The 20,188-nt window shown below is 40.4% G+C and overlaps 3 protein-coding genes across 3 annotated transcripts in view; 1 reads left to right on the top strand and 2 right to left on the bottom strand.

The window, feature by feature from the left end:
- Positions 1-533: 533 nt before the first annotated feature.
- On the bottom strand, positions 534-3,223 carry Polr3C (RNA polymerase III subunit C). The gene is made up of 8 exons (XM_046631059.2): positions 2,814-3,223; positions 2,597-2,715; positions 2,377-2,507; positions 2,029-2,284; positions 1,508-1,716; positions 1,212-1,365; positions 784-1,144; positions 534-690 (listed from the first exon to the last, which is right to left on the bottom strand). The coding sequence occupies exons 1-8, from the start codon at positions 2,958-2,960 to the stop codon at positions 550-552; spliced, it is 1,518 nt and encodes a 505-aa protein (XP_046487015.1). The 5' UTR covers positions 2,961-3,223; the 3' UTR covers positions 534-549.
- Positions 3,224-11,398: 8,175 nt separating this feature from the next.
- LOC124221040 (uncharacterized) lies at positions 11,399-13,815 on the bottom strand. The gene is made up of 6 exons (XM_069136988.1): positions 13,763-13,815; positions 13,441-13,650; positions 13,069-13,351; positions 12,753-12,827; positions 12,430-12,512; positions 11,399-12,079 (listed from the first exon to the last, which is right to left on the bottom strand). The coding sequence occupies exons 2-3, from the start codon at positions 13,636-13,638 to the stop codon at positions 13,187-13,189; spliced, it is 363 nt and encodes a 120-aa protein (XP_068993089.1). The 5' UTR covers positions 13,639-13,650; positions 13,763-13,815; the 3' UTR covers positions 11,399-12,079; positions 12,430-12,512; positions 12,753-12,827; positions 13,069-13,186.
- A 2,269-nt stretch (positions 13,816-16,084) lies between these two features.
- The window catches only part of Naa15-16 (N-alpha-acetyltransferase 15/16), a 39,945-nt gene continuing 35,841 nt past the window's right edge, over positions 16,085-20,188 (top strand). The window contains exons 1-8 of the mRNA XM_046631585.2: positions 16,085-16,694; positions 17,029-17,376; positions 17,463-17,597; positions 18,090-18,234; positions 18,454-18,711; positions 18,868-19,178; positions 19,271-19,552; positions 19,772-19,985. Of these exons, the coding sequence (XP_046487541.1) occupies positions 16,638-16,694; positions 17,029-17,376; positions 17,463-17,597; positions 18,090-18,234; positions 18,454-18,711; positions 18,868-19,178; positions 19,271-19,552; positions 19,772-19,985 (1,750 nt within the window). The 5' untranslated portion in view covers positions 16,085-16,637. The remainder of the gene's footprint in view (positions 16,695-17,028; positions 17,377-17,462; positions 17,598-18,089; positions 18,235-18,453; positions 18,712-18,867; positions 19,179-19,270; positions 19,553-19,771; positions 19,986-20,188) is intronic.

Here is a 20,188-nt window from a genome sequence, read left to right as displayed (position 1 = left end):
ATCGGTTGTCGTAAATTATTTTTATTACCTTTTTACTTCAGTTATTGGCCAAAGTTTTTCTGCAATAATATGTCTGTGCGCGCAATATGATGTGTCTGCTCGTGATGCAATAATGTAACGATTCCGAGATTTGGCGAAAAACAAACGGTACGTAAACGAAACTATAGCGTATAAGTCTTGAAATTTATGAAGTCACTAAACTTCTCGGTTATTTATAAAACGAACAGTTGAACAGTTATATTTATTTTCTCACACTTACTTGAAACTTACCAGCGTTCTTGTTCATTTATTTACATCGCTTTGATCTACAGTATAATGTATTTATATGTTTATGCGCATTTCATTGGGTTGGAATCTTATTTGAACGCCCTTACAAACAAAAAAATATTTGGATCCCGAGAATGCCATCGAAGAACTCCTAGTTTTCTCTATGTTACCAATGGTAGTCATCTTTCGAGATTCTCTTGGATCGCCGAGGTCACTGGCTTTATGAAATTTGTTCATTATTCTTGTCTCATTGTCAAACAACGTGATTGAATATCAAAGTTTTTATTTTTCTTGATACCGTGAATACATTGTCAACAAAAATAACGTTTCATCTATCTGTAGTTCGCTGGCACCAAGTTTTTTAATTATGTCTTGTACTTTGCCCAGTTCTAACTTTTCAGACGGGGTCATCATTTCCGCTATCTGTAAATATAACGGGAAACAAATCAATTTCAGCTTAATAAGCATTCCTTAAAATCGGGTTAAAGACTTAATTATATCTATCAAAATACCGACATCGTTTAACTGTTCTTCTGTGGCCCCATGTTCCTTCAAGTTACTGGTGAGCGTTTGTACCCGCAAGTGTTTCTCAATCATCCTCTTATTCACCGTGTTTTCGTGATCCCGCCGCTGTATGGTATTATAAAGAGCATGATAGCAGTGACTTATTTCCATTCCGACAACCTGATCAAGGTCTATGTGAAAAAGGAAGAATATTTTTGTCGGGGCATTCGAAACCGTCGTCTTCTTTAATTCTTGTACATGGATATAATTCTCCTGCAGCAACGTGTACGTTAAATGCTTAGCTTCCTTAGCAGGTATCATCGCCAACTGCTGGATCTGTTCCTGCTCGACGTATTTTCTTGTACGTACCAATCTGCGACAGAACATCTTATTACTTACACGTTATATGAGTGCTGTTTGGTAATATGTTGAATACTGACCTAAATATTCTTGCAGCCTTTGATCCGAATCGTTCAAGGACAATATTCTCCAGAGTAGTCCACGTTAACTGTGTGAAAGCTTGTTTCATGTTTATGCTAAACTGTCCACCTCCGCTATCTCCAACCCTTTTTAAAAACTGGCAAGTATCTTCCTCTGCAATTACACGATTTCATTTTTTTTTCTTTTCATTTAATATCTCTGGAATTAGAGATTCAAGATTCTGAAGATATAATGCTATTTGAATGGTCGTTGTCAGTGACTGATATCAGGTCAATAATCAAAATAATTTACTGACCAATAAGGCACAAATATTGATCTAGGTGTTGAATTAACATGGGATATTTCAACTTTCTAACTGCATCCTTTATTTCCACGTAAGGTATAGGATTTGACGTTGCCCTCCACTCAGCTGTGCGCAAGTACATTAGATTCAGCATTTGCCTCATTAGCTCTCCGGCATTGTCATCAAAACGCTTAGTGATAGCAGAGACCATGATTTGATCCCTGAAATGTAATATACCACGATAAAGTATGAGGTTGAAGTTCTTAGCGTTATCGTAACAACGCAGTTTCATAAAAACTCGTTATTTTGCAATATTGAAATTTTCTGGAATTTAATAAACCATAATACAGACGGACAAACTTGTATTTGGTAAATTGAACTCCGTCAGTTGATATGAAGCTGTGAAATGTGGACGTTTATTTCAACATTTGGTTACTCTAACATTACTAACTTCAGTCTCATTAGAAAGTTAATGAATGCAAATGACTTTATTCATGCAAGTTGATAATTTCTCGCGGTTTTTGAATTGTTACCTGATATCTTGAGTGAATCTGTCGAAATTAATGCGCCAATATATATTATTGTCTCCAGGGTTTGCTGCGATGCCATTGGCCATTCGAGAAAGTGCCAGGAGATTAAGATCTGGGAAACTAAAGTCAAGCTTTTCTACGTTTAAATCTATAGGGTCCTCTAGAGCAGCTGGCGTAATAATGGAACGCATTAAAAATTGATGCTTGACCAGTGACTCAAATTTTTCTTTCAATATTTCCACCGGTTGTTGGCGGTCACCTGATGATTTGACAAAAATTACAGAATTTACATGTACATATGGCAATCTAACAACGAAGAGTTGAATAAATCTTTTAAAAACAATCGCTCACTCGATAGTTGCTTCAGTCTTTGGTAAGTTTTGACTATTATTTTCGAAGCTGTTTCGTAGCCTCGTCTTAATAGCTCTTCTAGCATAATTTCAGCTTCGTCACCCAGCAGACTTTTGACGAAAAACATGTACCTTGAAGGAAGTTTAGTTTGAGAAGAATAACAGGACAATAAATCGAATATAACTTGCAGCTATTTTAATCAAAGCATTGAGCACGATACCTTGGATATCGCAGGATCATCAAAATTCGCTCGTGAACAATAATATATTCGTTGAGTTTATCATTTTTGCTGTGTTCAACAAATCCATACTTTATAAGAACGCACATCACCTCCTTGATCTGTATATAAATAGAAGAGTTTAGATTAATGGGATAAGATTTAATTCCAATTAATACGTTCTTTCTTTCCAAATTATCTGAAATTGACGAAGCCGTACTTTGTTAAGCGGCAGATTTACAGCTGCTTTTATAGCTCGTAGTGACCTCCGATCGTATTTCAGTAAATCGTCACCCACAGTTTGCACGACAGGTCCAAAATGTTCCAGCAATAAAACGGAACATAATTTACAAAGGTAGATTGACATGTTTCACACATTAAATACAGTATTTGACATAAACTTGAGGTATAAACACGGGTCTAACCTCAAACATAACTTAGCTTTACCTAAATTAACTCTAAATAAATCGGAATGTTTTGAGGTTACAATGAGCGTCGACTGAAAGTAGCCGAATTTTGGGTCATGAACAACTTCAAGGCTGCCAACATCATGCAGCACTAGCCTAGTCTCGAAAAACTCTAGGGTGTATTCCGAAATATACTTTCGGTACTGCCGACCGTGACGTCACGCAGTCAACTGCGAACTGCTTTCCGATTTTACTCCGAATTGCCAGTCGCAGTAAAATCTGAACGCTACTTTCCAACTACACCGAGAACGTGGCCATCTCTCAAGTACTTCAACTACCTCACGTCCCAGCCGCAGTAGCGTCAAGAACGTCACAAATTTGGTGACGTCACTGACTGGCGGCAGTACGCTATCGCGTGATTTCGGAACGCGGTTGCCAGTACGTGCAGAACTGCCACAGACATATATGTCTATGAGTACTGCAAGTATATTTCGGAATACACTCCTAGTTAATGTGTGACTAACATTGTCTGATAGAGCCTCGAGTTTAAACAGAATTTGATCACGAAAATAGAGTTAGACGCAACATCAGCTTTGATTAAAGATATATACAGACACACAGCTCTGAGTTATTTTTTGTAGCAATTGGGCGGGTTTAGGCGGGTTTGGGGGTATTAGCAGTTTCACGTATTATCAACGTTGACTAAAGAATATGAAGACGGATACCCCTGGGTAAATTTTGGTGAACAGTTTTCGGTGGGCGAGTGGGCCCAGGTGGACCTGGGAGCGTAAGAGGGTTCTGCTCTATCAACTCTACCTAACGGGCACGCGCCAACATTCGTAGCAGCCAAAGCAGTGTAGATGTGATAGCGTGAGAATGAGTCGGTACAAAGTTAGTACGTAAGACTACTTGTCCACTGCGACTTAGAAATGTCGATCAGCTCGATCATCCCCGTGACAAGAAGCGTGGAGCATCCACCGCCAAACACCCCCAAATGCCACCGATTACCTCGCACCATTTCCGAACACCTCCTACCACCCCCTGCCACCTCCTACCACCCCCTGCCACCTCCTGCCGGCGTCAACCGCCGCCTACCATTTCCGAACACCTCCAACCACCTCCTAACACCTCCTACGTTGACTGAAAAATATGTAGACAGTTGCCCCAATGGGATTTGATGTGACAACCGAAAATCATCGCGCGCTTGCGCTCCCTGAGATGTTTCAATTGTAGAGTTGAGAACTTATTGCAGAACATCGGAGAGTTAACGATTTCGATATGATGCTGGCCGTATGCTGGGTGCATTCACTTTCCGAGTAACACAGTCTTCGCAATCATCATCCAACTATCGCAGAACGACTGCGTTATTAGCTGACCCGTTAACTGAAGGATATATCTTCAGTCAACGGCGGACCATCGAAGGGCCTGGCCGCTTGAGTCTGGAATCGGCAGGAGAGATGAAGTGTGTATTTCTTGTATGAAACGTGAAAACTAAAAGCATTATACATCATATCATATCATCATACATCATACATCATACATCGTACATCATACATCATCATACATAGTATCAAAGTTCGAAACCATAGTTTGGATGTCGGACGTTCAGAAAGTGACGTCACCAATTCAAAATCAGCTAGCCGAATTCCTCAGTCGGGACACAACCGCGCAGTAGAGCGGACGCGTGAGAGTCGCGCTCCGCAAATTTCGAGTACCGGGTTCTCAACCTCACGGATCCCGCGCTTCGGGTCCGCTACGTATTTCGAGTACCAGGTTCTCAACCTCCCGGATCCCGCGCTTCGGGTCCGCTACGCGGTGAAACTCGACTTCCAGGATAAGCGCTCCGTGGTTCCTGATTCACGTTTACAATAAATTATTTCAATTCGTTTTTCGAGCAACCCCAAATTCGGTAGCTGTCAGTCCGCTAATAAAATTTCTCGACTTCTAGGATAAGCGCTCCGTGGTTCCTGGTTCACGTTTACAATAAATTATTTCAATTCGTTTTTCGCGCAAGCCCATATTCAGTAGCTGTCAGTCCGCTAATAAAATTTCTCGACTTCCAGGATAAGCGCTCCGTGGTTCCTGGTTCACGTTTACAATAAATTATTTCAATTCGTTTTTCGCGCAACCACAAATTCGGTAGCTCTCAGTCCGCTAATAAAATTTCTCGACTTCCAGGATAAGCGCTCCGTGGTTCCTGGTTCACGTTTACAATAAATTATTTCAATTCGTTTTTCGCGCAAACCCAAATTCGGTAGTTGTCAGTCCGCTAATAAAATTTCTCGACTTCCAGGATAAGCGCTCAGTGGTTCCTGGTTCACGTTTACAATAAATTATTTCAATTCGTTTTTCGCGCAAGCCCAAATTCGGTAGCTGTCAGTCCGCTAATAAAATTTCTCGACTTCCAGGATAAGCGCTCCGTGGTTCCTGGTTCACGTTTACAATAAATTATTTCAATTCGTTTTTCGCGCAAACCCAAATTCGGTAGCTGTCAGTCCGCTAATAAAATTTCTCGACTTCCAGGATAAGCGCTCCGTGGTTCCTGGTTCATGTTTACAATAAATTATTTCAATTCGTTTTTCGCGCAAGCCCAAATTCGGTAGCTGTCAGTCCGGTAATAAAATTTCTCGACTTCCAGGATAAGCGCTCCGTGGTTCCTGGTTCACGTTTACAATAAATTATTTCAATTCGTTTTTCGCGCAACCCCAAATTCGGTACCTGTCAGTCCGCTAATAAAATTTCTCGACTTCCAGGATAAGCGCTCCGTGGTTTCTGGTTCATGTTTACAATAAATTATTTCAATTCGTTTTTCGCGCAAGCCCAAATTCGGTAGCTGTCAGTCCGCTAATAAAATTTGTCGACTTCCAGGATAAGCGCTCCGTGGTTCCTGGTTCACGTTTACAATAAATTATTTCAATTCGTTTTTCGCGCAAGCCCAAATTCGGTAGCTGTCAGTCCGCTAATAAAATTTCTCGACTTCCAGGATGAGCGCTCCGTGGTTCCTGGTTCACGTTTACAATAAATTATTTCAATTCGTTTTTCGCGCAAGCCCAAATTCGGTAACTGTCAGTCCGCTAATAAAATTTCGCGACTTCCAGGATAAGCGCTCCGTGGTTCCTGGTTCATGTTTACAATAAATTATTTCAATTCGTTTCTCGCGCAAGCCCAAATTCGGTAGCTGTCAGTTCGGTAATAAAATTTCTCGACTTCCAGGATAAGCGCTCCGTGGTTGCTGGTTCATGTTTACAATAAATTATTTCAATTCGTTTTTCGCGCAAGCCCAAATTCGGTAGCTGTCAGTACGCTAATAAAATTTCTATAACTTTATAATCTTCTCATAATCTTTCTGGTAGATTATATCGGTAAAAAAATTATATCAAACCTTACACATTATTTTTGATTTGTTCTTATACTGAAAATATTTATTACTATTCAAGGTATAACCTGAGATGGTTGAAGGTGGTCGGAGGTGGACGAGGAGGAGGACGAGGAGGACGAGGATTTGTGCTGGGTGAGTGAAACACTTTTATAATATTTGATGGCAATTGTAATTATATTTCATCTGAAATATTACAAACTTGTCACGTTTACAATAAATTATTTCAATTCATTTTTCGTGCAAGCACATATTCAGTAGCTATAAATAATCTTATACAATTTATTATATTATTAATTAATTAATTAATATTCTTATCATATTTGATGGCAATTGTAATTATATTTCATCTGAAATATTACAAACTTGTCACGTTTACAATAAATTATTTCAATTCATTTTTCGTGCAAGCACATATTCAGTAGCTATGAATAATCTGATACAATTTATTACATTATTAATTAATTGATTAATTACATTAATCCTTACACAATATTTTTGATGTGTTCCTATACTAAAAATATTCATTACTATTCCAGGTATTACCCGAGGTGGTCGGAGGTGGACGAGGAGGAGGACGAGCTGGACGAGGAGGAGGACCAGGTGGACGAGGAGGAGGCGGGGTGGGTCGTGGGAGAGGACCTCTCCTCTCCTCAGAGGAGAGGAGGGGGAGGGGTGGGTCGTGGGAGAGGACCTCTCCTCTCCTCAGAGGAGAGGAGGGGGAGGGGCAGGGAAGGGGAGAGGTGGGCGGGGAGGGGGAAGGGAAGGGACGGGAAGGGAAGAGGAGAGGGAGGGGGAGGGGGAGGGGGAGGGGCGGGGGGGGCGGGGGGGGAGGGGGAGGGCGGGAGGGAGGGAGAGAGGGAGGGAGGGCGGGAGGGAGGGCGGGAGGGAGGGAGGGCGCGGGGGGGAGAGGAGGACGGATGTCGATGCGAGCCCGTTAGAGTTAATAGAGCAGTACACCCCCCCCCCCCCCCCCCCCCGCGCCCACCCACCCTCCCTCCCTCCCGCCCGCCCGCCCTTCCTCCCACCCTCCCTCCCGCCCTCCCTCCCCCCCCCCCCCCCCCGCCCCGCCCCTTCCCGTCCCGTCCCTTCCCTTCCCTTTCCTTCCCTTCCCGTCCCTTCCCCCTCCCCGCCCACCTCACCCCCTTCCCTGCCCCTGCCCCTCCCCTCCTCTGAGGAGAGGAGAGGTCCTCTCCCACGACCCACCCCGCCTCCTCCTCGTCCGTCTGGTCCTCCTCCTCGTCCAGCTCGTCCTCCTCCTCGTCCACCTCTGACCACCTCGGGTAATACCTGGAATAGTAATGAATATTTTTAGTATAGGAACACATCAAAAATATTGTGTAAGGATTAATGTAATTAATGAATTGATTAATAATATAATAAATTGTACAAGATTATTCATAGCCACTGAATATGTGCTTGCACGAAAAATGAATTGAAATAATTTATTGTAAACGTGACAAGTTTGTAATATTTCAGATGAAATATAATTACAATTGCCATTAAATATTATAGGAATATTAATTAATTAATTAATAATATAATAAATTGTATAAGATTATTTATAGCTACTGAATATGTGCTTGCACGAAAGATGAATTGAAATAATTTATTGTAAATGTGACAAGTTTGTAATATTTCAGATGAAATATAATTACAATTGCCATGAAATATTATAAAAGTGTTTTACTCACCCAGCACAAATCCTCGTCCTCCTCGTCCTTTTCCTCGTCCACCTCCGACCACCTTCAACCACCTCGAACAACCACCGATAACCACCTCAGGTTATACCTTGAATAGGACTGACAGCTACCGAATTTGGGGTTGCGCGAAAAACGAATTGAAATAATTTATTGTAAACGTGAACCAGGAACCACGGAGCGCTTATCCTGGAAGTCGAGAAATTTTATTACCGGACTGACAGCTACCGAATTTGGGCTTGCGCGAAAAACGAATTGAAATAATTTATTGTAAACATGAACCAGGAACCACGGAGCGCTTATCCTGGAAGTCGAGAAATTTTATTAGCGGACTGACAGCTACCGAATTTGGGCTTGCGCGAAAAACGAATTGAAATAATTTATTGTAAACATGAACCAGGAACCACGGAGCGCTTATCCTGGAAGTCAAGAAATTTTATTAGCGGACTGACAGGTACCGAATTTGGGCTTGCGCGAAAAACGAATTGAAATAATTTATTGTAAACATGAACTAGGAACCACGGAGCGCTTATCCTGGAAGTCGAGAAATTTTATTAGCGGACTGACAGCTACCGAATTTGGGCTTGCGCGAAAAACGAATTGAAATAATTTATTGTAAACGTGAACCAGCAACCACGGAGCGCTTATCCTGGAAGTCGAGAAATTTTATTAGCGGACTGACAGCTACCGAATTTGGGCTTGCGCGAGAAACGAATTGAAATAATTTATTGTAAACGTGAACCAGGAACCACGGAGCGCTTATCCTGGAAGTCGAGAAATTTTATTAGCGGACTGACAGCTACCGAATTTGGGCTTGCGCGAAAAACGAATTGAAATAATTTATTGAAAACATGAACCAGAAACCACGGAGCGCTTATCCTGGAAGTCGAGAAGTTTTATTAGCGGACTGACAGCTACCGAATTTGGGCTTGCGCGAAAAACGAATTGAAATAATTTATTGTAAACGTGAACCAGGAACCACGGAGCGCTTATCCTGGAAGTCGAGAAATTTTATTACCGGACTGACAGCTACCGAATTTGGGCTTGCGCGAAAAACGAATTGAAATAATTTATTGTAAACATGAACCAGGAACCACGGAGCGCTTATCCTGGAAGTCGAGAAATTTTATTAGCGGACTGACAGCTACCGAATTTGGGTTTGCGCGAAAAACGAATTGAAATAATTTATTGTAAACGTGAACCAGGAACCACGGAGCGCTTATCCTGGAAGTCGAGAAATTTTATTAGCGGACTGACAGCTACTGAATATGGGCTTGCGCGAAAAACGAATTGAAATAATTTATTGTAAACGTGAACCAGGAACCACGGAGCGCTTATCCTAGAAGTCGAGAAATTTTATTAGCGGACTGACAGCTACCGAATTTGGGGTTGCTCGAAAAACGAATTGAAATAATTTATTGTAAACGTGAATCAGGAACCACGGAGCGCTTATCCTGGAAGTCGAGTTTCACCGCGTAGCGGACCCGAAGCGCGGGATCCGGGAGGTTGAGAACCCGGTACTCGAAATACGTAGCGGACCCGAAGCGCGGGATCCGTGAGGTTGAGAACCCGGTACTCGAAATTTGCGGAGCGCGACTCTCACGCGTCCGCTCTACTGCGCGGTTGTGTCCCGACTGAGGAATTCGGCTAGCTGATTTTGAATTGGTGACGTCACTTTCTGAACGTCCGACATCCAAACTATGGTTTCGAACTTTGATACTATGTATGATGATGTATGATGTACGATGTATGATGTATGATGTATGATGATATGATATGATGTATAATGCTTTTAGTTTTCACGTTTCATACAAGAAATACACACTTCATCTCTCCTGCCGATTCCAGACTCAAGCGGCCAGGCCCTTCCATTGTCAGCCGGTGACTAAATATATATCCTTCAGTTAACGGGTCAGCTAATAACGCAGTCGTTCTGCGACAGTTGGATGATGAAAAATTTCGCTCCTATCTTTCAAATGTGTGTTGAAATACGCTCGAAGTGTTAAGAAGCGTCGTTCTTACTCTCCCTATCACCTTTCTAGGTCTTTAAATCACTACGCAGCGTTAAATACTCTATCATATACGAAGCATCCATTTCATCTCGTTCAAAATTAGCGCATCCGTGATGCATTGCAGTTACTCTGAATTTTTTTCCATCCGAATACTTTTCGAAAAACATTTCTGCTCCTCCACCCAACGCAGATACTTCACTTGCGACCAGCTAAAACAGCGTTTCGATTCTATGCCTATGAAAATTCAAGATCGAGAGAGCAAATGAAAAGTTGTTGGAATAATTATGAATACTAATGTTATGGAATACATCGAGCGCGCGTCGAATAGAATCCCATTTCGAAATAAATAATTCTTCTCTTTTCATATCATAGCTGATCTAGTAATATAGGTAAATAGAATGGTTGGAGGTGTTCGGAAATGGTAGGAGGAGGTCGGCGCTGGCAGAAGGTCATAGGGGGTGGTCGAAAGTGGTCATTGACGGTCGGAGGTGGCAGGGGGGGATAGGAGGTGTTCGAAAATGGTAGGACATTTCAAAAGTTAAAGTCGACGATGATCCAGTGCATCAATTTTATCGTTACAGATTTTCTTTTCCCATGAGGCATAGAGTATTCAACAACGGTAATGCAGTCCTTAAAATTCATCATTCATCTCTATCTGGAAAGCTAATTCGCAAGGCGTGGTATTCTATTCTATTTGCATTATTAGAAAAATACCCGTACTCTACATCCACTGTTTCTAATCTTTTGCTACATTTGGCTTAATCCCCATGCTTCCACAGCACGAATAGTCGGAAATGTTTTTGATTATCCATAATAAAATAAGAGAGGTAACAAAGCTTAAATTTATTGATAAAGCTCCAATGAATACATCAATCTGCGGTCGAATTCATTTATTATTTGCACATGACCTTTGTATATTTGATAAATTATTCCTAAATACATTGAAACATATGTATTTATAATGAAATATCATGCAATAGGCTGTGTAAACTATAAACTATAATTTCTATCAAATAGCTGCTTTTATGTCAACAGGGCTTTGAGACTCAGTGAAGTTGGATCTCGATTTTTGCCATTGTATGTAGGACATTGGGTTACAAGAACAAATGCGAATTACTGAGAACTCTGTATTAGAGATAAGGATATTTTAGTTCAAGTATACCTATACACAGAAATCCGTATGTGAATATACTAAAACCTCTGTGTTTATTGTAAAAGTCTAGTTTTAAATATGTGCATATATGTATATACACATGCGTAAGTATATATATACATATATACACATACATGTACATAAATAATTGCCAAGAAATTATAAATACTCACAAATTGTCGCAAATGGAGTAAAACGTAAGGTTAATAATATACAAATTACACAAGTACACCATAAAACACGGCAAGGGTAATCCTAGTGCAGTGATTGTATAAACTGAAGAAATATACATTTACATATACATGATATAAATTAATAGTCCAGAAAAGAGTATTCAGACAGCTTATCTAATTCCGATCGTGTCACAATAGATCATTAACATAATCAATATACGGTTACAGCTGTATTAGCTACATTCACTATTAGAGATAATATTTTTTATCCATTTTTATAGTTATTTAATTTCTTGTACAACAATTCTTCAAATTTCACCGCAAAATGCCCAACGAGTTCTCGTAGTGCAAATACGAGTCCAATTACCTTACAGATGGCATTACATTGATTTTTGCCTTCTCGCGTCGAATTATAAATACAGAGAAATCTCAATGTGAGCTCATTTCTACAAGATTTATTGCAGTGCTATATTCGTAGATGTACATGTTATTCTATATTATGTACTGTCCTAAATTTTAAACACACAGTACAACAATGGCTGAAAGCACAATGGCAAGAAGAGAGGAGCAATTTGCACCTTAATAAATCTTTTCTTCTTTATACGTAGCACAGCGATGTCACGTCGGAGGATGTGTACTAGTGGATCACCACGTGGGGCACAGAACTGAAACATAATTATGTTGAAAATCTTCAAAATCTCTTACAGAAGGTAGGTACGTTGCCAGACCTTATATACCAACAATGAATATTCATAGAGGCTATATTCATAAATACTTACAAAAGTAAGCTAATATTTTACCCGTAATTGCTTATTACTGATAACTTGATATGATAATATCCCCTCCCCGCCCCTCCCCGCATACATCTACTTCTACTCTTACTCTACTCCAACTCTTACTACTACGACTACTCCTATTCCTACTCCTACTTCTACCACTTCTACTTCTACTCCTACTACTTCTACTTCTGATCCTACTCCTACTCTAATGAATATGATAAAAATGTTATACTCACAGTGTACAAGTCCTCGTCATCCTCGTCCTCCTCCTCGCCCACCTCGATCACCCGCAACCAACGCGAACTACCTCGGGTTATACCTTGAATAGTAATGAATATTTTTAGTATAAGAACACATCAAAAATATTGTTCAAGGATTAATAGAATTAATTAATTAATTAATAATATAATAAATTTTACTAGCCCATTTGAAGCTACTGAACATGTGCTTGCGCGAAAAATGAATTGAAATAATTTATTGTAAACGCGACGAGTTTGTAATATTTCAGATGAAATATAATTACAATTGCCATAAAATGTTATAAAAATGTTTTACTCACCGAGCACAAGTCCTCGTCCTCCTCCTCGTTCAACTCCGACCACTTCCAACCACCGTTAACCATCTCGGGTTATACCTGAAATAGCAATAAATATTTTCAGTATAAGAACACATCCAAAACATTACGTAAGGATTAATATAATCAGTTAAGTAATTAACAATATTATTAATTCCATTAGCGCATTCATAGCTACCGAATTTGTGCTTGCGTGAAAAATGAATTGAAATGATTTATTGTACACATGACAAGATTCAAAAAATTTCTGATAAAATATAATTACAATAGCCATTAAATATCATAGAAATGTTTTACTCACTGAGCAGAAATCCTCGTCCTCTTCCTCCTCATTCACCACATGTCTCTGAAGTCGAGTTTCATTAGGTAGTGCACTTGGAGCGCAGAAGCTACGGAGCGCTTGTCCTGGAAGTTGAGTTTCACCAGGTAGTGAACCTGAGCTCAGAAACTTCGGAGCACTTCTTCCTGAAATTGAGTTTTACTAGGTAGCGGACCTGGTGCGCAGAAACCACGGAGCGTTCGTCCTGGAAGTCGAGTTTCACCAGGTAGTGAACCTGGAGCGCAGGAACCACGCAGCGTTCGTCCTGGAAGTCGAGTTTTACTAGGTAGTGGACCTGGAGCGCACGAAATACTGAGCGCTTTTCCCTCAATCAAGTTTCCCCAGGTAGCATACCTGGAGCGCAGGACACACGGAGCGCTTGACCTGCAAGTCTAGTTCCTGCACGTGGTGGGCCTGGACAGCCAGAATTGTGGAGCACTTGTCCTGGAAGTCAAGTTCTTGCTGGTAGTGGACCTTGAGCGCAGAAACTACGAAGCGCTTTTCCTGGAAGTCGAATTTTACCAGGTAGCGGACCTGGAGCGCAGGAACCATCGGGCGCTTGTCCTGGAAGTCAAGTTTCCGCAAGTAGTGGACCTTGAGCGCAGAAAATACGTAGCGCTTTTCCTGGAAGTCGAGTTTCAACAGGTAGCGGACCTAGAGCGTAAAAACTACGTACCGCTTGTCCTGGAACTCGAGTTATACCAGGAAGCGGACCCGGAGCGCAGGATCCAGGAGGTAGAGAACCCGGCAATGGAAATCTGCGGAGCGCGATTCTCATCCGTCCGCTCTACTGCGCGGTTGTTCCCAGACTGAGCAATTCGACTAGCTGATTTTAGATCGATGACGTCAAGAGAAAAAAAAATTTTGGGTGACGTTACTTTCTGAACATACGACATCCAAACTTTGGTTTCGAACTTTAATGCTATGTATGATATGATGACGTATGATGTGATGTATGATGATATGATAAAATGTATAATGATTTTAGTATTCGCATTTCAGACAAGAAATACGCACTCAATCTTTCCTGCCGATTCCAGACTCAAGCGGCTAGGCCCTTCGATGGTCAGCCGTTGACTAAAGATATATTCTTCAGTTAACGGGTCAGCTAACAACGCTACCGTTCTGCGGCAGTCGAATGATAAAAATGTTTGCTCCTACATTTTAAATGTGTTGAAATCCACTCGAAGTTTCATGAAGCTTCGTTCTATTTCACCCTATCAAAAAAAGAAAATCGCCGACAATCTGCACCTTTTTAGGCTTTGAATCAGGGCACTGCGTTAAATACTGTCTCATATACAGAGCATCCATTTCATTTCGATTAAAATTAGCGCATCCGTGATGTATTACAGTTACTCCGCATTTGTTTCCATACGAACACTTATCGAAAAACAATTCTGCTCCTCTATCCAACGTAGTTACTTCACTTGTGACTAGCTCAATCTAGTTTGTCTCATGAAAAATTATAAAAATTATAGTGTGCATTACGTATTAATCGTAAACGGATCATATTTATTAATATCGTACATGCACCGTGTAATGTCTTGGGGAAGTAATAATTAATAAAAGGTCGACTACTAATTACTCAAGATTTATTCGAACACGAATACCGTATACAGGCTAAATAAAGACTGAGCTATCAAGTCCACGAGTCCGGATCATCAAGTGGGAAAACAATCATGCCAACTCGAATACACTACAGACCGCATGTACAGATATACTTTTTGGTCTCTGCATCATTATCACATTTGATATATTATTTATGATCTATGTATACATTTTTGTCTTGGGTACCTCTACCTTAATTAATTCACTGTTTCGCTACGAATTTTGGAAGAAATTTTTGCTCATTATTAATTTCTTGTATCGCCGACAAGCCGGCAAGTACACACAGGCTAAGTACTGGCTTAGGCTTACCATAGCGAAAACTGTGCTACTCGGAAGGCGAATGCAGCCAGCATCACGTCGAAATCGGTAACTCTCTGATGTTCTGCAATAAGTTCTCAACGCACGACGGTTTCCGGTTGTCACACCAAAGCCCCATTAGGGCAACTGTCTTTATATTTTTCAGTCAACGACCCGTCTTACAATCTTGCAAGATGCCATTCAGGACCTAATTGTAAGGTAGGGGATTTGAAACCGAGTCCTTTCGCTCCGCAGTCACGAATACTAGCACCCAAGCCACTACATTCCGTGGTAAGACTAACCTGTTTGGATTTATAGAAAAACTTGTGGCGTATTCGAAAAATTTCGGAATCAATTTTTCACGTTCCATATCGACGTAATTCTACGATAGAAATCGATTGGTCGCAGCCCGAACATGCTGCGAGCATCGGATCAAGAGTTACAGCTAAAAAACGAGTGAGTACTCCTCGGAACTTCTCTACTATTGGTGCTACACTCCATCAGATGCATATTTTGCGTTTTTCGGCGTCCAATTAGTCAGGATAGGGTCACACAAATCGATTCTACGTCCAGTAACTTTTAAAGTCCCGCGCTCGTTTATGACTAAGTATTTTATCTAACTCGTTTACGAGTGCATCTCTCACTTTCTATGCTCTCTCTCTTTCTCTGTCTTTTCCTCTTTCGCCCATACGCCATCTCACTCTGCGAGCTTTCCAGCAACGACACAGAGCAACACAGAGCGACACAGAGCGACACTGTGTCGAACATGGTGCTTTCCAACAACGACACAGAACGACACAGTCGGACACAGCTGCGGAGCATGGTTGGACACTGTGTCGGATTCATTGCTGCCAATTTTTTTGTTAGAGATTTTATTTTCGACGCATGGTATTGTTTATATTTCTTTATTAAATGCAATGATAATCTACACGCGTTTCACAAATGTTTTTTTTTCCTGGAGCGCTCAGTGTTCCTAGATTTTTCGTATCATGCATGAGCGGACTCTAGTGACTGAATTAAGAACCTCAAAGCGTTCCAACAAGCACCAAGGCACAGTGTTCGACCGTGTAACACAGTGTCATACTGTGTCTCCTTGCTGGAAAGCTCCCCTTGTCTCACAATCAAGCCTTCTCCCCCACCTACATGCGCTGCCCTCGAATGCTACCCTACTTTTGTCATTTATATAAGGATTATTGACTTCACCTGAGGTTTATTTCTATCACGGTCAACTTCGATACAGTACAATTTAGCGTGCCTCTTTGATGCTAAGTGTCATATTTTTCACGGTGACTGAATGTAATTGTATAAAAATAAGTGAATACTGTTACGAAAATTGCCGATTGAATAGATGGTGGCGCAGTACATCAGCTGGTAAATGTTGATGAACAATACATTAATTACGGTTTTTGAAAGTGAACGGTATTCGACTATTGAAGATTCACATGTTGCCAGACTGCATATTACCTAATAACGAATAATATTTCAATAACGCGCCTCCGTGCGCTTCACGTTTCCGGCGGAACATCATTGTCGCGGATGATCACGTGATCGAAGATCGACTTCTTGGTTTGCGGCCACGAGGTTTTTGCGGTGAAAATTGAGTTTACCGGGTTGAATAGGCCCTTGATTTTTGTATTTATACAAAAATGCCATCCAGTAACCCCTTACCACCAAAAGAAAATGCCTTATTCAAGCGAATTTTGGTGAGTAACACCCTACCAAAATACTCTTGTTTTGCACCCCACTCCCCGGCTCTCCCATGCCTCGAATTCCTCCTCATGCCCTAATGATGAAGCACTCTTCGAAAACATTACAAAATCGTTTCGAATTACTGAGACACATTTACGTAATTTTATTAATTTTCACAACCCCGGAATTTCACGCATCTCTGACTCCTTAACCCCTCGACGAATCCGTACTGTAGCTTTCCGTCAGCGAATTATGCGTTTTCTACCTCATCAGTACGAATATCAAGCATGAAAATATACTTGTGCACCTATAATATCTTAGTAACCGTAAATTAAAATTGTTTTACAGAGATGCTACGAACACAAACAATACAAAAATGGCCTCAAATTTGCCAAGCAAATATTGTCCAACCCAAAGTACAGCGAACATGGCGAGACCCTGGCGATGAAGGGTCTGACATTAAACTGCCTGGGCCGCAAAGAGGAAGCTTACGATCATGTGCGACGTGGCCTGAGAAATGATCTAAGATCTCACGTCTGTTGGCATGTTTACGGTCTGCTCCAACGATCTGACAAAAAGTATGACGAAGCTATCAAGTGTTATCGCAATGCTCTCAAATGGGACAAGGATAACATCCAAATTCTCAGAGACTTGTCCCTCTTGCAAATTCAAATGCGAGATTTGGATGGATACAAGGCTAGTTTCAGTTTTTCTGTCTTCAGTATGAATAATTCAATCAAAATCCAGTAACGGAACTAAATTTTTTCTTTATTATCTAACAGGATACGAGGTATCAGTTGTTCATGCTGCGCCCAACCCAACGCGCTTCTTGGATCGGCTTTGCGATGTCGTATCATTTACTCAAAGATTATGAAATGGCTTTAAGGATTTTGGACACGTTTCGTAATTCACAAATGGTAAGTCGAGTGTGACTAACATCTGGCATTGAATACCGTAGAGCTTGCTATAAACTAAGTAAACTGAAAAAAAATCAGGGAATTTGATTATAAATCAATCATTTAGAATATAACATATATTTATTTAAAAAACTGCTTGGCTCTCTAGTATATTTTATTTTGATAATGCTATAGATTATTATCAAATTTTTGGTGGAACAATATCCAGGTTTTGAGTCATCGTTATAATTCTTAGAAACGCAGTCTGCACAAATGTTTCTAAAATTGTATATAAAACGTAACCTCTTTCTAATATTAACGTCCAATTTTCCAACAAAACATTCAAGCCGTTAATAATTATTTAACGCAGCATTCCCAATATTTTGATATTCCAATATTATTAGCACTTCATTTTAGTCGGAGATTCAAAATTTAAATTTATTTGTTTTACATTTGGGATTATTTATCGAGTAATATTCAGATAGTACTTATGTTACTGACTGGATTTCCCAGAGTTGTTACGACTACGAGCATAGCGAACTACTGTTATACCAAAACCTGGTCATTCAAGAATCTGGGGAAAGTGAGCAGGCCTTGAAGCATTTGGATAAGTACTGTGACCAAATCTGTGACAAAATCACAGTCAAAGAAACGTATGGTGAGTCAGCATAACTTCACAACTTCGTACATTTATTCACTAAGTGTCTTATATTTCCACAAGTTAAAGTTTTATGAATTGTGTGAAAAGTTCATGGTAAACTTGTTATCATATTGACCCGACAAATTGAACAAGGTCCTCAATGCCATTGACAATTTTTATTTATTTTTTGATGGCAAATGTACACTTTTTATGAATAATGAAAATTTTTACTTTCAGGAAAACTGAGACTAGAGTTAGAACAATTTTCCGAGGCTGAACAAGTTTTTAAAGAATTGCTGAATTTAAATCCGGAAAATACGACGTATTACGCCAGGCTGGCCGAAGCTGAAAGGCATTCTTCGCCTGAAAAAACGTTGGAAATGCTTCAGCGATATCAAGATTTATTTCCCCGAGCTCTGGCACCGAGAAGATTACAATTGAACTATGCGACAGGAGAAACATTCAAAGTTTTAGTTGACCAGTACCTCAGAAAAGGTACGATGACGAATATCTACGTTTCCAAATATTGACAAACAGACAAAGCTGTACAAGTGTGCTCTACAGATAAAAATTTATCACTCACGGTCTTATCAACAGAAAAGCTATACTAAAATTCTAATATCGTTCACTGTTCTTTAAATTTTCATGCAGGCCTTCACAAAGGTGTTCCGCCACTGTTCGTAAACCTGCGATCTCTTTACAAAGATCAACACAAGGTTGACACAATAAAATCGTTGCTTCTTGAGTATGTCGAGGCTCTCAAGAATCACGGCCACTTCAGCGACAGTGATAAAGATCTGCCTCGGGAGCCAGCATCCGCCCTTTTATGGACTTACTACTACCTGGCCCAACACTATGACCATCTTGGTCTTACCGAAAAAGCTCTAAAAGAAATCGACGCTGCCATTGACCATACACCGACACTGATCGAGCTTTTTGTCACAAAAGGGCGAATTTACAAAGTTAGTTTTCCTTTCGTTTTTGCATGTATAACGCGCAAGTCACCGCCGTAATAGCCAACCATCTAATTTTATCACATTTCGTGTATTTTCAGCATGCTGGAAATGTCATGGAAGCGTACAAGTGGCTTGACGAAGCACAGGGACTAGATACTGCTGATCGTTATATAAATTCAAAATGTGCCAAATATATGCTCCGCGCAAATCTGATCAAAGAGGCAGAAGAGACATGTGGAAAGTTTACGAGGGAGGGTGTTCCGGCTATGGAAAATCTTAACGAAATGCAGTGCATGTGGTTCCAGACGGAAGCAGCAAGAGCATACCAACGACTTGGGAAGTACGGAGAAGCTTTGAAAAAGTGTCACGAAGTCGATAGGGTGAGCTTAATTATATTTTATTTCCTTTTATGCTTTCTTTTATTTCTTATCAGTCCATGTTTCAATCATTGCCAATTAAGTTGCTAAATTTTAAATCTATCCAATTTCGCAGTGTAATATGTATGCATACAGTGTATTCTTTTCAAGTTTCAAGATTCATTTCGAAGAACCTCTTAAACGTAGTATAAAGCACGTAGTAATTGGTTGATTTTTTTCCAGCATTTTTCGGAAATCATGGAGGATCAGTTTGATTTCCACACGTATTGCATGAGAAAAATGACATTGCGTTCCTATGTTGGCTTATTAAGATTAGAAGATGTTTTGCGGTCACATCCGTTTTACTTCAAAGCAGCCAAGTGCGCGATAGAAGTTTACCTGAGGTTAAACGACTATCCTCTACCGGATCCTACGCAGACGCAAGAAATCGACACTGGTGAGTTATTTTTTGATTATTCACTCAACTTAATCCCCAATAATTCATATCTACTGTTTACCGTTTCGCATACGTAATGTTTCAAACGATGTTATAAATTGGTACGACAATTCTCATTCTTTAATAACGACATATCTCATCTACTTAAAATTCAGAAGTACAAACTTTTTAGAAGGATCAGTTTAATTCTAATCCACAAATTG

The sequence above is a fragment of the Neodiprion pinetum genome, chromosome 6 (genome assembly GCF_021155775.2).
Source record: "Neodiprion pinetum isolate iyNeoPine1 chromosome 6, iyNeoPine1.2, whole genome shotgun sequence".
NCBI classification, from domain to species: Eukaryota; Metazoa; Arthropoda; class Insecta; order Hymenoptera; family Diprionidae; genus Neodiprion; species Neodiprion pinetum.
The sequence above is the reverse complement of the archived record's forward strand: the minus strand, read 5'-3'. Positions and strand labels throughout refer to the sequence as shown.

What these genes read in the sequence shown, in the direction of transcription:
- LOC124221040 (XM_069136988.1), bottom strand. Translation starts at nt 13,638, where the DNA reads ATGGTTCCTGCGCTCCAGGTCCGCTACCTGGTAAAATTCGACTTCCAG. An exon ending in CCGTGTGTCCTGCGCTCCAG is followed by an intron (nt 13,352 to 13,440) that starts GTATGCTACCTG and finishes CTCGACTTCCAG; the next exon opens with GACGAACGCTGCGTGGTTCC.
- Polr3C (XM_046631059.2), bottom strand. Translation starts at nt 2,960, where the DNA reads ATGTCAATCTACCTTTGTAAATTATGTTCCGTTTTATTGCTGGAACAT. An exon ending in ATGATCCTGCGATATCCAAG is followed by an intron (nt 2,508 to 2,596) that starts GTATCGTGCTCA and finishes ACTTCCTTCAAG; the next exon opens with GTACATGTTTTTCGTCAAAA. An exon ending in AGATTCACTCAAGATATCAG is followed by an intron (nt 1,717 to 2,028) that starts GTAACAATTCAA and finishes ATTACATTTCAG; the next exon opens with GGATCAAATCATGGTCTCTG.